Source organism: Prionailurus viverrinus, unplaced genomic scaffold (genome assembly GCF_022837055.1).
Source record: "Prionailurus viverrinus isolate Anna unplaced genomic scaffold, UM_Priviv_1.0 scaffold_38, whole genome shotgun sequence".
NCBI classification, from domain to species: domain Eukaryota; kingdom Metazoa; phylum Chordata; class Mammalia; order Carnivora; family Felidae; genus Prionailurus; species Prionailurus viverrinus.
Genome location: NW_025927606.1, coordinates 3,955,083 through 3,968,622, shown reverse-complemented (window position 1 = coordinate 3,968,622; position 13,540 = coordinate 3,955,083). Strand labels below are relative to the sequence as shown.

Genomic DNA, 13,540 nt, shown 5'->3' with positions numbered 1-13,540 from the left:
CTGACTCATGAGTGGGGGGACGGGCAGTCCCTTCCTGGTGAGCTTTTCCCACGACCGGCACAGTGTCTGCTCCGTGCCCTGCGCCTCAATGAGCAAGCACCGCCCCTCCGGGAGGACTGACACAGACCCCTCAGACTCATGTGAAGGGCGAAGAATGCGCACTGTGTCCACACACAAAAGGACCCGTTCACCGCTGGCCCAGCCCAACAAGGGGCTTCAGTCAGGGCTCCCGGGCGCTCGTGGGCCTGGAGCGGAAGCAGCCCTATTCACGGCAGCACAGAGGCTGGGCTCAGAGGAAGCCACCGTTTGGTAAATGCTTCCTGGTGGGCTCGGGTCTGCCCCAAAACGTGGGCTCAGCCTTCAAGTGCAAACACCGATATGAGCAGGAAGGCCTATGTGGGCCTCCCGTGGGCCCGGTGGGAGGCATGTGGGGGCCTTCACCTCTGAGTGCCTTCATCTCACCTGCAATGATGAGCTGTGGCACTCGGGCCACAGAGTCACAGGGGGGGTCACACGCTCGCTCCACACTGCACAGGTCAGAAAACCAGCCTGAAGAAGCGGGGGCAGGCGTGCACGCCCACAGCACCTTCTCACCCAGGGATCTAGTGCTCGACGGGCATCTGCAGGAGCCGGAGAGCAAACAGGGACTAGAGGGCACTTTAAGCGTGGACGGCCACCTGGTCATCTGATGACTTCCAATGGCCAGTTCTCCCTGGTCCACTCGATATCACAGATGTCGTTCATTCTTTTTTTTTTTTTTTTAATGTTTATTTTTGAGAGAGACAAGGTGCGTGTGCATGAGTGGGAGAGGGGCAGACAGCGAGGAAGACACAGAATCAGAAGCAGGCTCCAGGCTCTGAGCTGTCAGCACAGAGCCGGACGCGGGGCTTGAACCTCATGAACCACCAGATCATGACCGGAGTCGAAGTCAGACACTCAACGGACTGAGCCGCCCAGCCGCCCCTTTTTTAAAAAAAATTTTTTTAATGTTTATTTTTGAGAGAGAGAGAGAGAGAGAGACAGAGACAGAGCGTGAGGGAAGGAGGAACAGAGAGAGAGAGAGACACTTGTCATTCGATTACAAAGACAACCAGGGGGTACCTGGCTGGCTCAGTCAGTGAAGTGCGTGACTCTTGATCTCAGTCCGATGTTGGGTGTGCAATCTACTTAAAAATAAATACATAAAAAAATTTTAAAGTAATAATAAATGAAATAAATACATAAAGGGGCGCCTGGGTGGCTCAGTCAGTTAAGCATCTGACTCTTGATTTTAGCTCAGGTCATGATCTCGCGGTTCATGAGTTCAAGCCCCATGTTGGGCTCTGCTTGGGATTCTCTCTGCCCTTCCCCCACCTGCTCTCTCCCAAAGTAAATAAACATAAAAAAAAAAAAAATTAAGCCCTCGCCCCACAGCATGGCGGAAGCCAGAGGACATCACACTGGGTGAGTCACAGAAGGACAAACAGCAGCAGGAGTCACCCACAGGAGGGTCCAAGAAGACTCAGGCCCATGGAGACACAAAGTGGCATGGCTGCCAAGGGCTGGGAGGCTGGTGTTTAATGGGGACAGAGTTCCAGTCAGGGAAGATGAGAAGGTTCTAGAGATAGATGGTGGTTGCACAACAGAGAGAATAACACTAATAAATGGTTAAAATGGTAAATTTCGGGGCGCCTGGGTGGCTCAGTCGGTTAAGTGTCCGACTTCGGCTCAGGTCATATCTCACGGTTCGTGAGTTCAAGCCCCACGTCGGGCTCTGTGCTGACAGCTCAGAGCCTGGAGCCTGTTTCAGATTCTGTGTCTCCCTCTCTGTCTGCCCCTCCCCACTCGCTCTCTGTCAAAAATAATAAACGTTAAAAAAAGTTATAAAAAAAATAAAAAGGTAAATGCCACGTATATTTTACCACAATAAAAATAACCGGGTACCAGGCTGGCTCAGTCAGTGGAGCATATACGACTCTGGATCTCGGGGTCCTGAGTCCGAGCCCCACGTTGGGTATAGAGATTGCTTAAAATGAAATCTTCAAGGAATATATAAATAAAAATAAAATAAACATACAATGTCTATCCAAAAAAACCCCAAAATCTTACAAAAGTAACCGAAAAGAAAAACCATTCCGTGTCACTCAGAACCCCCAGATCAAGAGTCACATGTGCCTCCACCTGGGGCAGCCAAGCGCCCTGTGCTACCTTTCCTGCATCGGGCCGCAGGGTGCGCACAACACCGTCACCTGGGTTTATCCAAGACTGGAAACCATGCCCTGCCCTGCCCTTTTTTGTTCCCAGGTTTTTTCTTTCTTTTCTACTATGACCTTGACTTTTAAAAATTAAAACCTGTGTTTCTTGAGTGCAACAAGGTGACAAATAGCTCTGAAAGTGGCCTTGTCTCAGAATCAGCTACTAGGGAGCGTGTTGACGGCACCCTCACCTGCAGCAGGTGCTAGGGCAGAGAGACGCAGCCCGTGTACGTGGGCATCAGTGCGTGTTCCCAAACGACACGCGTGAGCCGCGTGGTCCACCCCGCGAGTGGGTCTCAGGAAAAGAACCCCTTCCCTGCACAGGAGGGGGCACCCACCATCCATCTCCACCAGGAGCTGGTTGAGTGTCTGCTCCTCCTCCGTGTTGGAGAAGCCAGACATGGTGGTGGAGCGCTTCTTGCCCACGGCGTCGATCTCGTCAATGTATACGATGCAGGGCGCCCGGGCCCGGGCTTCCTTGAAGAGGCTCCGCACACGGGCAGCGCCGAGGCCTAAGGTGACACAGAGGACCGGGCGGGGAACGGGGAATGGGAGGGGAGCCCAACTGTTGCGCCAGGGGCCAGAACGGCCCACGGAGGATGACGAAGCCTCAGGAGAGTCACCCTGGCGGTACTCGCCCCCTCGTGGACCCCCAGGCCGCACATGGAGGCGGCTTCAGAGAACATCGCTGCCCAATTCTCTACACCAGCGGCATTCCCAGGAGCATGGGGCTTCTGTTTGCCTCTCTGTGCCCCCAATTCCCTGGCCGGCCTCCACCTGAGGAAGGGCGTGTGACGGCAGAGCCATCCTGCACAGACGGTCCTGTCCGCAGCCCCCCAGGCAACACCAACCTCCAATGACCTCCACGAACTCCGGGCCAGCCATTGCCAAGAAGGGCACCCGGGCCTCCGTCGCCACTGCCTTGGCCAGAAGGGTCTTCCCACAGCCAGGGGGCCCGAGCAACAGCGCGCCTTTTGGGACTTTGGCGCCGAGCTGAAGGAAGCGCTCTGGGCTCTGGAAAAGCAGCAGACAACGCAGCGCTGATCACAGGTGTCGCAGAGAGAACTTTCAAGACGGGACACTTGGAGATCAGCTCACGAGCGGTCACGAATCAGCTATGGTTCACACGGTTCTGGCGCAAGTCAGTCCGGGACTGACCGGGTGTCCCAGACGGCTTAGGCTGCAGTCGGCGGTGGGCTCTCGGCCCTCCTACTGGTTGAAAACTGTGCACTCGGCCTGCACGGCGGGTTTAATACTGGGTCCCACCACCTGACTACTTCGGGTCTTTCCTCCAGGATGGTGCTCACCTGCCTCCTGCTCGGCAGGCATGCCTACCTTCAGATAATCCACGAACTCTTTGACTTCCAGTTTGGCTTCGTGCATTCCTGCTACATCTTTGAAGCTGACTCCTTTCCCCATCTTGCCATCCACAATCGTGAAACGAGCCATCTTAAGCTGATTCTGGGCAGAAAGAACAAAGGACAGAGTGCCGTGACCTCTCAGCACAACAGGGAAAGTGAGCGTCCCTGGGCGCCACCTCCCCTCGGCCCAGGGTCCCCTCTCCCACACCCCCTCCCACGCATATGAAGGGAAATGTTTCTTGTGCGTCATGAACAGTAAGAAAGTTATCTAGTATTTAACGGTTTGCCTTAAAAAAAAAAAAAAGATGTAAAACCACCCCCCGCCCAAACAAGGTAATTTAACTATCTCTTTTGCACATAAACTGTATTTTTCTATATGATTTTTCCTGCTACTGTGTAATACTCTGATTATAAAAGCAATGTAGATAACACTGAGCTCTAGGAAAGTTCGGTAGAAATGTTGGCTGGTAAATTTCTGGAAAGCAACCAGGCAAGAGAAAGCTCGTAGTGAGGGGCGCAAACTTGAGCTCAGTTCTGCCTCAGGAGGCGCACAGACATGCCCGCGCTCAGAAAACGTGTGCGCTGAATTTATCATAGTGCTATTTAAATAAGACAGTAAAAATAAACAGCCCTAAATACACAAGAACGGTGAAACTGGCCGAGTAAAATACAGCCCGAGCCCATGATGAGACACCCTTCAAAGAGTGTGAGCGTTCAGCTACAGCCAGGAACACGCTCTTGGTCTCGGTTCTCAGGGAAGGGGCTGGGTGGTGCCGTCTGCAGACCTGCTCCAGCCGGGGCTTGGGCCCCTCAGCTCTGCTGCTGATGGGCTAACCGGCCACATGCTCCCCGCCAGGGAGGGTTCGCGTTACAACGAGGGCTACCACAAGAGGACGCTGTGTGTGTGTGTGTGTACACATTAAGTAATCTCTACACCCAACACAGGGCTTAAATTCAAGACCCCAAGATCAAGCGTCGCATGCTCCTCAAACTGAGCCAGCCACGTGCCCCAAGAGAATGCTTTTAAAGTGTATTTGGGGTGGGGGGGGGGCAGGGTGCCTGGATGGCTCAGCCAGTTAAGTGTCTGACTTCGGCTTAGGTCATGATCTCACTGTGGAGTCTGTCTCTCTCTCTCTCTCTGAATAAATAAACTTTAAAATAAAATTTTTAAAAAGTGTATTTAGGTTTGGGGCGTCTGGCTGGTTCAGTTGCCAGCCTTAAAAAATACGCAGCATCTTAGCAAGTAGGAGAAACCAAAGAAACAGTCATGCCCAGCTACCAAAACAGCAGAATAAACTGGCCTATACACTGGCCTGGCTCAGCTACCCCACGAGCCAGGGGGAGAGTGGGCCTCAGGTGGATCCCCTAGTCGGCCAGGCACAAAGAAAGAGGAGCTGGCAGGCCACGGCTCCAGGCTGGCCTCTGTGACAGCTTAGCCTTCACTGCGTGCTCACTCTTGGGAGCCATACTCAGCAAGCACAGACAGACCCTAAGAGCACACGTTCAGGGAGATGGGACAGACCGCACGTTCAGGGATGCGGCACAGACCGCACATTCAGGGAGATGGGACAGAGCACAGGTGCAGGGGGATGGGTGGCACGTGCCCAACTTACAAAAGCACTGAGTCCTCCTTCCCGTCCTGTCATCCCAGCCAGACGGAACACGTACCACAGGATGGCCAGGCCCACTGCGGTCATCCCCAAGGCGTAGAGGGCACTAGCGGGGGAGAGAGAGTCAGTCACAGGCAGGAAGCTCACGGGCACGCCTCGCGAAGTCCGGGGCCACGGACCCTTCAGAGACGGGAAGAGCGACCCGCACTCAGAGAGCAGCGTGCAGAGCGAGTGGTTGTGAAAATGGGTTTCCTTGTCCAACTCTGCTCTCTCGTGACCTTCTCCCACATGGGCAGGTGGAGCGTCTCCCCACGGCGCAAGGCCAGGACGTGGACACGACACGCTCACCCCGTCCTCCAGAGCCTACGGATAACGCCCAGCGAGAACTGATTTTCACGTGCGCCAAAGTAGGCCACCGGTTTTGGATGGGACGGCAAAACACGCAGAGCAGGAAACCGAGTGAACGCTAGGGCGCCAGCCCGCCCTCCCGCCGCCCGCCAGCCTTGGCTGTGCACCTGCGGGAGAGACCCGCCACCGCACAGGAAGCTCAGCGCCTCAGCGGTGTCTGCCAGTCAGCAGCGAGCCTCTGCACGCAAGCTCCGGCCGCTGCCGGGCCCAGTGTGCAGTGAGACGCCATGACTGGGAGCTAATGTGTCCCGCTGAGTCTGTAGGTCCCACGGGCCCAACACGGTCCCCGCTTCCGTCTGCCGCACGGAAGCAGGGATTTCTACCGGACAGGCCCGCTTCTCCCTTTCTGTTCCACTTTCCCGTTTGTAGAAGACAACGGCCCCACGACGTGCTGGATCAAGAAAAGCCACAGACCCACGGACGCCCTCCCCACACGTGGTCCCGGACTCGCCCTCCCACACGGGGGTCTGCTTCGTGCAGGCCAGGCCACTTTCCGGTGCGTGTGCTTTGTCAGCACATTACAGAGCCACGCCTGGTTTAGTTCAGGGGCCAAATAACGACCAGCATACTTTCCAAAGAATCCTGTCCGCTTATAGGAGACCGGGATCCTGTCCTTGCCTTCAATGTTCAGGGCGTCTTCCGCGGCTCGGAGCTTCTCCTCAAACCTGTCGATGTTTGCCACCTGCATCCGGTACATCAAGGCCAGCCGCTGGGGGCAGAGAGCACAGGTGGTGCGAGTGACACACGGGCCAGACGGACGACCCCCAGACGCTGCAGGGCTCCAGCAGCAGAAGGTTCATCTGCGGGTCAGAAACTACTTCTGCGTCACAGTTCCAGCAAAACTTCAATACGTGTGCTTTCTCTATCTTCAGGAACGGGGACATTTTAAGAAAAGGGAGGGTGTGCTCCACATTGACACCCCCCACCGAGCCTCAGCTGTGCGTGCAGAGCACAGAGACACGCGACAGGCCGGAGCTCCCCGCCGGGATGCAGGCAAGTCTAAGGCCAGAGCACAGGTTTCGCGCCTGCCGGCTGGCTGACCCCAAAATCAGCAAATCAGCTAAGTGGATTTCTGTGTCCTCGGGAAGCCTTTCCTGGGTGGAGGCTCAGGGAGTGAGCAGGTGGAGTGTCCTGGCATGATGTCACCGCCGCATCCAGGGGGACAGCCTTCCCTGAGAGGAGGCAGCGTGGCCCGAAGTCCACGCTGGGCCCCCAAATGCCTTCTCTGTGAGCCGTCCTGATGATCTCCAGCAGCCTAGACGGTGTCCTGCCAGTCCCACACCATTCTCCTGAGGGCCTGGTCCAAATGCTTTCTAGAACTAAGCCGTTCCAAGCTCAGCTTCTAAACACACTCTTCCAATCTACACGGAGCACCCAGATTTCCCCCTGGCTCTTAAGAACCTCAGAAGATGTCGTGGGGTCACAAGGCCAGATGGGAGAAGCAGACGGGGGCGCCACCGGCCACAACACCCTGATCACAGTCTGTGCTGGACTAACCCCACAGACCCAAACGTCTGATGTGGACTTCATGCCCCCGTCCCTCACACACCCGGCCCGGCCGTGGAAACAGAATGGAGAAGCAAGCAATGTCCTCTTTTCTATCCCAGAAGCCAAGAGCAAAGTGTATGACTCCAGAAAGCGATTCAACTCCCCCATCTTCTCTCTGACCGCCTGGCCCTGGACGACCCACTTGCTTCTGCAAGGTCACCCGGGTCACACAGCAGTCAGGGCCGGGAGGGGCCTGTCCCCCACAACTAAGTCACAAGCTCGTGTAAACTGACAAACAGCTGTGCACACGTGCGTGGCGCTTAGCCCTCTCTAGAGCCCTAGCAGCGCCCAGGGTGCTGTCCTAAGGGACAGAGTCCTACGCCCACGAGTAAACTTGTGCCCCAAGTGCACACAGTATGTCCACACTGAACGCCTGTCGCCCAGCATTCTACCTGGTCTCCTTTTCCCGCTGTCCAAACCTCTAACAAACAACAGGAAGGAGACTAAAACATGACAGGACCGTGGATCAGACATCTAACCCAGCTCTGAGCGTCCGTACAGAGATGACTAGCAAACAGGATCAGGGAAAAGTGTTCTGGAAAACAGTCTCGTGTCGCCACCTCTCCTGGGCCTGCCGGTGGTGTGGTTATGGGGTGGGGGGCAGGGGAACAAAGAGGCGGGGACTGGACGGTGACTCCCTCTCATAGCGGGGTTTCCACAGTCGGCTTCCGGGGCCCAGTGCCCCACACTGATGCCCAGCCCTCTCCCTGAGACCAAATCCCACCCGTCTGACGCCTCCTCTCCCTCGGGAGCACCCGAGGCGGGGAGGTAAGCAGGCCCTGCGTGCTCTCTCCTCCCTCCCGTCCAAGGGCCAGCCCTTGCCCAACCCCACCTCTCAGCCACCCTCACAGGGAGGGTAGGCTCCTGCCCCCGGCCCCCAGGGAATCCCCCCCAACAACCTTGGCACCTCAACTCACCAGCATCCGCCAAAGCTGCCCCATGTGCCAACCTGCAGCCAGCGCCAGACCCACAGAGCGGGACGTCGGGGCCACCGCTGGCTCACGTTCCCTCCTCCTCCTCCTCCTCCTCCTCCCTGTACACGGCCACCGCAGCTGCGGGCCCCCAGCTCCCGTCTGGGACAACACCCCCTCCCCCAATCACGGGACCTCAGGGCGGGGGGGGGGGGGGGACGGAAAGGGGCCCACCCGCACTCACAGGCCGCCCGAACACCACGGCTCCGGGGTGCAGGTAGACCTCCACCACGTCGCTCTCGGGCACCACCTGCACCCGCTGCACCTCGCCCTTGGCCAGCATCTCGTGGACAAAGTCGTTCCAGGAAATGTTGCCCCCGCTGGTGCTGAGCGCGTTCAGCAGGCTCATGACCACGGCGATGACAAACAGGGTGCGTAGCCGCTCGCGGTACATCTGGTCCTCTCTCTCCTTGCGTCTCCTCTCCTCTGCGGGCGGGGCAACCGGGGGACCGTGAGACAGAGGCCGCAGGCAGGGCGGCAGGAGAGCACAGGGGCGAGGAGGCCGGCCCTGCGTGTTGTTGGCCGGTTTTCAACAAAGTGGCCCGAGACAGATACTAATCACATGCCATCCGGGCCACCAGCACCCCGTTCGCCGTCCGCGTAGAGCACAAAACCAGGGTTTTCCACTTCCCGGGACCAGCGTGTGCTACGTCTCCACCGTCAGCCCTCGGCCGGGAGCACGGCCGACCCCCCGCCCTGGCGTGATCACCGGCGGGCTGTGCGCACACGTGCAAGTCTTTAATAACAACCAGACACCTGCCTCCCCTCCCCCACAGCCACACATTTAAACAGTTTAGTCCGTGGACAGATGGTGGGGTCCACTTAATTCAAGAATGTTCCCGAAGACCAACTCTTCACCCAAATCACATTACTTGGCTACTGATACCCTACTCAGGGTATGGACTGCATCGTGCCCGTTCTTAGGGGTGAGAGGAGGACCCGAGACTCGGCCCCGGCTTGGGGTGTGCCGAAACCCAGGGAGGTAAGGTGGCCCGAGCGGCAGCGTGTGGGGGCGGGGCGGGAGGGGAGAGCCCACGGCACAGGGGACTCAGAGAAGCAGCTCCCAGCACGGGCACCAGGGAGAGGCTCCCAGAAGGAGGGAGAGCCAGCGGACCAGGAGGCCAGAAGGACGTTCAGAAGCTGCTTCCCTCAGGCCCAGGGCGCAGACGGGAGAGTCCTGCTTGCAGCCACCAGAGGCCAGGCCACAGTCTTCCTCCCAAAACAGCCAGTCAGGTAAACCCTCTCATTTGCGCCACGCTGTCATCTCACTAGCCCACCCAGCCCAGTCCCTGGAAGGATCCGGCGCCTCCGTTTACACACCAGGCTGCCGTGCGGCCCTCACCTGTGCGGCACGGCCCATCCTCCCGACACGCCACCCAGACTCCAACCAGGCCTGTCATTAATGATGCCTTCACCACTTGTGCTCACCACGGCCCCGACCTCGCTCGGCAACCAAAGTTTCCACCATTGCTCCTTCCGGCACAAACACAAGCGTCCGCTCGGGGGAAGAGCAGAGGCCCACTCCCGGGAGCAGGGGGACCCGGCACAAGGGCTCAGCCCAAGTGCACACGCACCGGAACCGGTGCCACCCGCTTCCCCCTGTGCCGCTTGGAGCTGGAGCCGTCCACAAACACACCCTCGTCTCCCAACAGTTTAGAGGAGCTGAAAGGCATTTTAAGGCAGCTTAAACACAAAATGAAGCTTATGGAGAAGGCTGTGTCTGCAACCGTTCTGAAAACCTGAAAGCGCATTTTAGATGTTCTCTTAGACTGGAACGGGGGCGCCTGGGGGGCTCAGTGGGTTAAACGTCCGACTCTTGATTTTGGCTCAGGTCGTGACCTCATGAGTTCCAGCCGTGCATCAGGCTCTGCGCTCACAGCTCGGAGCCTGCTTGGGATTCTCTCTCCCCTCTCTCTGCCCCTCCCCCCATCACGCACACTCATGCTCTTTCTCTCAAAATAAATAAACTTAAAAAAAAAAAAGAATGGGCTATAAGAGCCTATCCAATATGTAAAGCTCAGTCACAAAGGGCAACTAAATAAAGGTAGCAGTTATTTTAGAAAGCAAATTTATGTTCTCAGTGAGTAGGTAGAAACCATGTATTTCAGTGTAATTTTCTACTTAATTGGTCCGTTGAATTCCCATCTTGTTTTCTAGTTAATAATATTGAGAGTCCCCAAACTGGGCAAACTGGGTGAGACTCCACCAGCAGGATGAACGTCTCTGTTTTAGAAGCTTTGTATGATCGGTAGGCTCTCACTCACACACAAATTGTTGTGCGTCCCTGGTTCCTGGTCGGCAGTCGCGGGGCACGCGTCCACTGGAAGCACTTGCAGATTTGGGCCCAGGCCATGTGGCAACACTGCCCTTCCTGGCTGCTCTGGCCAGCACACCGGCACGCCCCGCGTGGAAACAGGCTTGCGACGATTCTGCGACTCACATGCATCTGTTTGCAGACTGTGAGACAGGGCTATGATTTTTAAAAAATATGGTTTGGTTTCATTTATTTGTTTTTAAAAAGATTTTTTTTTTTTTTTAAGGAATCTCTATACCCAAAGTGGGGCTCAAACTCACAACCCCGAGATCGAGAGTTGTACGCCCCACCAACTGAGCCAGCCAGGTGCCCCAGATATGGCTTGGTTTTAAACAAGATAATTTTGCACTTTTTTGCAAGAATTTCTAAAATCATGGGGCGCCTGGGTGGGTCAGTCGGTTAAGCATCCAACTTCGGCTCAGGGGCTCAAGTGATGGTCTCACGGTTTGTGAGTTTGAGTCCCGCGTCGAACTCTGCTGACAGCTGGGAGCCTGGAGCCTGCTTCAGATTCTGTGTCTCCCTCTGTCTCTGCCCCTCCCCTGCTTGTGCTCATGTGTGCTCTCTTTCTCAAAAATAAACAAACATTTAAAATCAAAAGACAGCTTGGACAGGGCACCTGGGGGGCTTAGCCAACAAAAGCATCCAACTTCGGCTCAGGTCATGATCTCGAGGTTCGCGGGTTCGAGTTCCACAGTGAGCTCTCTGTTGTCACTGTAGAGCCTGCTTTGGATCCTCTGTCTCTCCGCCTCTGCCCCTCCCCCAATCATGTGTGCATGCGTGCGTGCAAGCGTGCGTGTGCTCTCCTCTCTCAAAAATAAACACACATTAAAAAAAAAAAAAAAAAGCTTGCCTTTAGGCTCCAAAACACACATCTTCTTTCTTCCCAAAAACCCAACCCTTTTCAAATGCTAGCCAGGTGTTCTGACACATGGAGCTGCCTGCCGCTGGCCTGTTTGAGAGAGAAGGATCTAGGCCGGGCCTAGAGGCAGCGCATCACGTTCCCAGAGGACTCTCCAGGCGAGAGAGCAGGGAGGTCGCAGCCCAGAGTGGTAACTGCTCTGGGGCGTCAGGACGGTTCACTGAAGGCAGGTTAAAATCGTCTGTGCTTCTCAATACAACTCCTGCTCTGGCTTCTGAGTCCAAATCGCCCTGAGTCCTGCTCCCGGGCAGAAGGAGACGGCCACGGCAGGCCCACCCTGACAGGACCTCACACACACACACAGACGGCTGTGCCGGCAGACAGCATCGTTACAAACGTGCGCAAACACGTGCTGCATACATTCGCATGTACAACAAAGTAGAACCCGGGTGCACGGGGTGCGGGGAACCGGCCCCGCACACGCTGTCGAGCGGGACCAGTGAGTAAACCCTCCTGAAAGCTACTTGGCTGGTGTATCAGGGCCACAAAAACATTTGCTTTCTGTAACTCACTAAGTGTACTTCTCAAACCGTAGCCCAAGGAAACCAAATGTAGAAAACACAAACCTGGGGGTGCGTGGCTGGCTTAGTCGGTGAAGCACGCGACTCTTGATCGCGGGCTTGGCGTTCGAGCCCCACGCTGGCTGTAGAAATTACTAAGAATAAAGTGCCTAAAAACAGACGCCTGTCTGTGGTGTTGGTCAGGTATGCAATCATGAGGGCCAGTCCGAGAAAGACAAAGGGAAACAGTAAAGGGAAATGTGGAAATGAGACAGAGGACTGGCTAAATAAGAATAGGATTTTTGGGGCGCCCGGGGGGCTCAGTCGGTTGAGCATCCGACTCTTGGTTTTGGCTCAGGTCACGATGTCAAAGTCACGAAGTCGAGCCCCAAGTTGGGCTCTGCGCTGACTGCACGGAGTCTGCGGGGGATTCTCTCTCTCTCTGCCCCTCCCCCACTTGTGCAGGCTCTCTGTGTCTCTCAAAGCAAATCAGAGTAAGATTTCTGAGGTATAGGAGATGAAACAAAATCTGATCCTGAGATTCTGAACAGGAAATGGCATTTAAACGCTCCAGATACAAAAAGACGTCTCCCGTCCCCAGAAGACCCTCTTCCTCCTCGGCCCCTCATGGCCGGGGCGCCGCATGGGTCTGCACTTGTGAGCACAGCACTCACGCGCTCCCGTCCCCTTGGCTCGCGCGTCTCCTTTGGCTCCTGACACCGATGACAGGCGTGTAGGGAGCCGACAGGCCAGCTCCTGCTGCCCGCGTCCCCAGGCACCCAGGGGACACTGCTGCCTCCCGGCCACCATACTGCCCACCCACCGGACAGCGGCCTACAGGACACACCCCCTGCGAGATTCTGGTGGCAAAACTCCTTTCCAGGGGGTAGTGTCCATCACCTCAGAGTGCCCCGAATCAGTCACCTAAAGCCAGAGGCCCAAGGACACAGCTACCAGAGCTGTCCCAGGTTTTCCCTCCAGAAACCCTTTCTGCAGGACCCCCCCCCCCCCCCCCCGCCCCGCAGTCAACTGCTAACGCAAGCTCGGAGGCGAGCGGTGCAGGGGGATCCCAGTGACGATCCAGCTCTTTCCAGCCATCACCTGGCACCGATCCCGACGCAGATGGGGCCGAGAACCCTACCTCATGGGGCGTTCTCACGTCTCAGGGCCAAGAAGCACTAACACAAAAGTTGTCCGGAAATTCCAGCAACTGCTTTTTTTAGCTGAACTTTTTCCTATAGCTGTGGATCCCCATGGAGTCCCAGTGGTACCGCAGAGCCATCCTTTGTCAGCCCGGCTGCTTCCGACGGTGACACCGTACAGAGCGGGCGACGAGCATGCTGACGCAGTCCCCCGCCTCGCTCAGACGCGCGCTCCCGTGTGGGACCGCCTTGTGCAGTCTTAGCACAGGTGAGCGTTCACGCATCCACCGCCGGCGAAGACAGACTCCCCCCCCCGCGAGGGCCGGCTCTTTCGCTGCAGACCCTCCGCAGGTGGGAGGCCCAGACGCCGGGCTGCGCCTGCTGCACGCAGGCAGGTCGGGGGCGCTTACAGGCAGCCGGGCCCGCGCAGGCGGCAGAGCCAGGGAAAATCCACAGTGGATTCTCCCAGAAGGAAAAGTCCTCGGCTAAACAAATAATCATCCTCTAACGAAAACTCGACAGACACGAACTCC

At 56.6% G+C, this 13,540-nt stretch overlaps 1 protein-coding gene and 1 long non-coding RNA gene across 4 annotated transcripts in view; one reads left to right on the top strand and one right to left on the bottom strand.

The window, feature by feature from the left end:
* Positions 1-13,540, bottom strand: part of SPG7 (SPG7 matrix AAA peptidase subunit, paraplegin) — a 32,632-nt gene that overhangs the window by 11,750 nt on the left and 7,342 nt on the right. For 2 of the 3 annotated variants that reach the window (XM_047846349.1, XM_047846350.1), the window contains exons 4-9: positions 8,317-8,558; positions 6,183-6,322; positions 5,209-5,311; positions 3,570-3,695; positions 3,086-3,248; positions 2,573-2,746 (exon numbers count right to left, since the gene is read on the bottom strand). In XM_047846349.1, coding sequence (XP_047702305.1) covers positions 2,573-2,746; positions 3,086-3,248; positions 3,570-3,695; positions 5,209-5,311; positions 6,183-6,322; positions 8,317-8,558 — 948 coding nt within the window. The remainder of the gene's footprint in view (positions 1-2,572; positions 2,747-3,085; positions 3,249-3,569; positions 3,696-5,208; positions 5,312-6,182; positions 6,323-8,316; positions 8,559-13,540) is intronic. The other variant, XM_047846351.1, reaches the window with a different exon arrangement.
* Positions 1-13,540, top strand: part of LOC125158851 (uncharacterized) — a 34,363-nt gene that overhangs the window by 16,711 nt on the left and 4,112 nt on the right. The gene's annotated exons all lie outside the window — the stretch shown is intronic.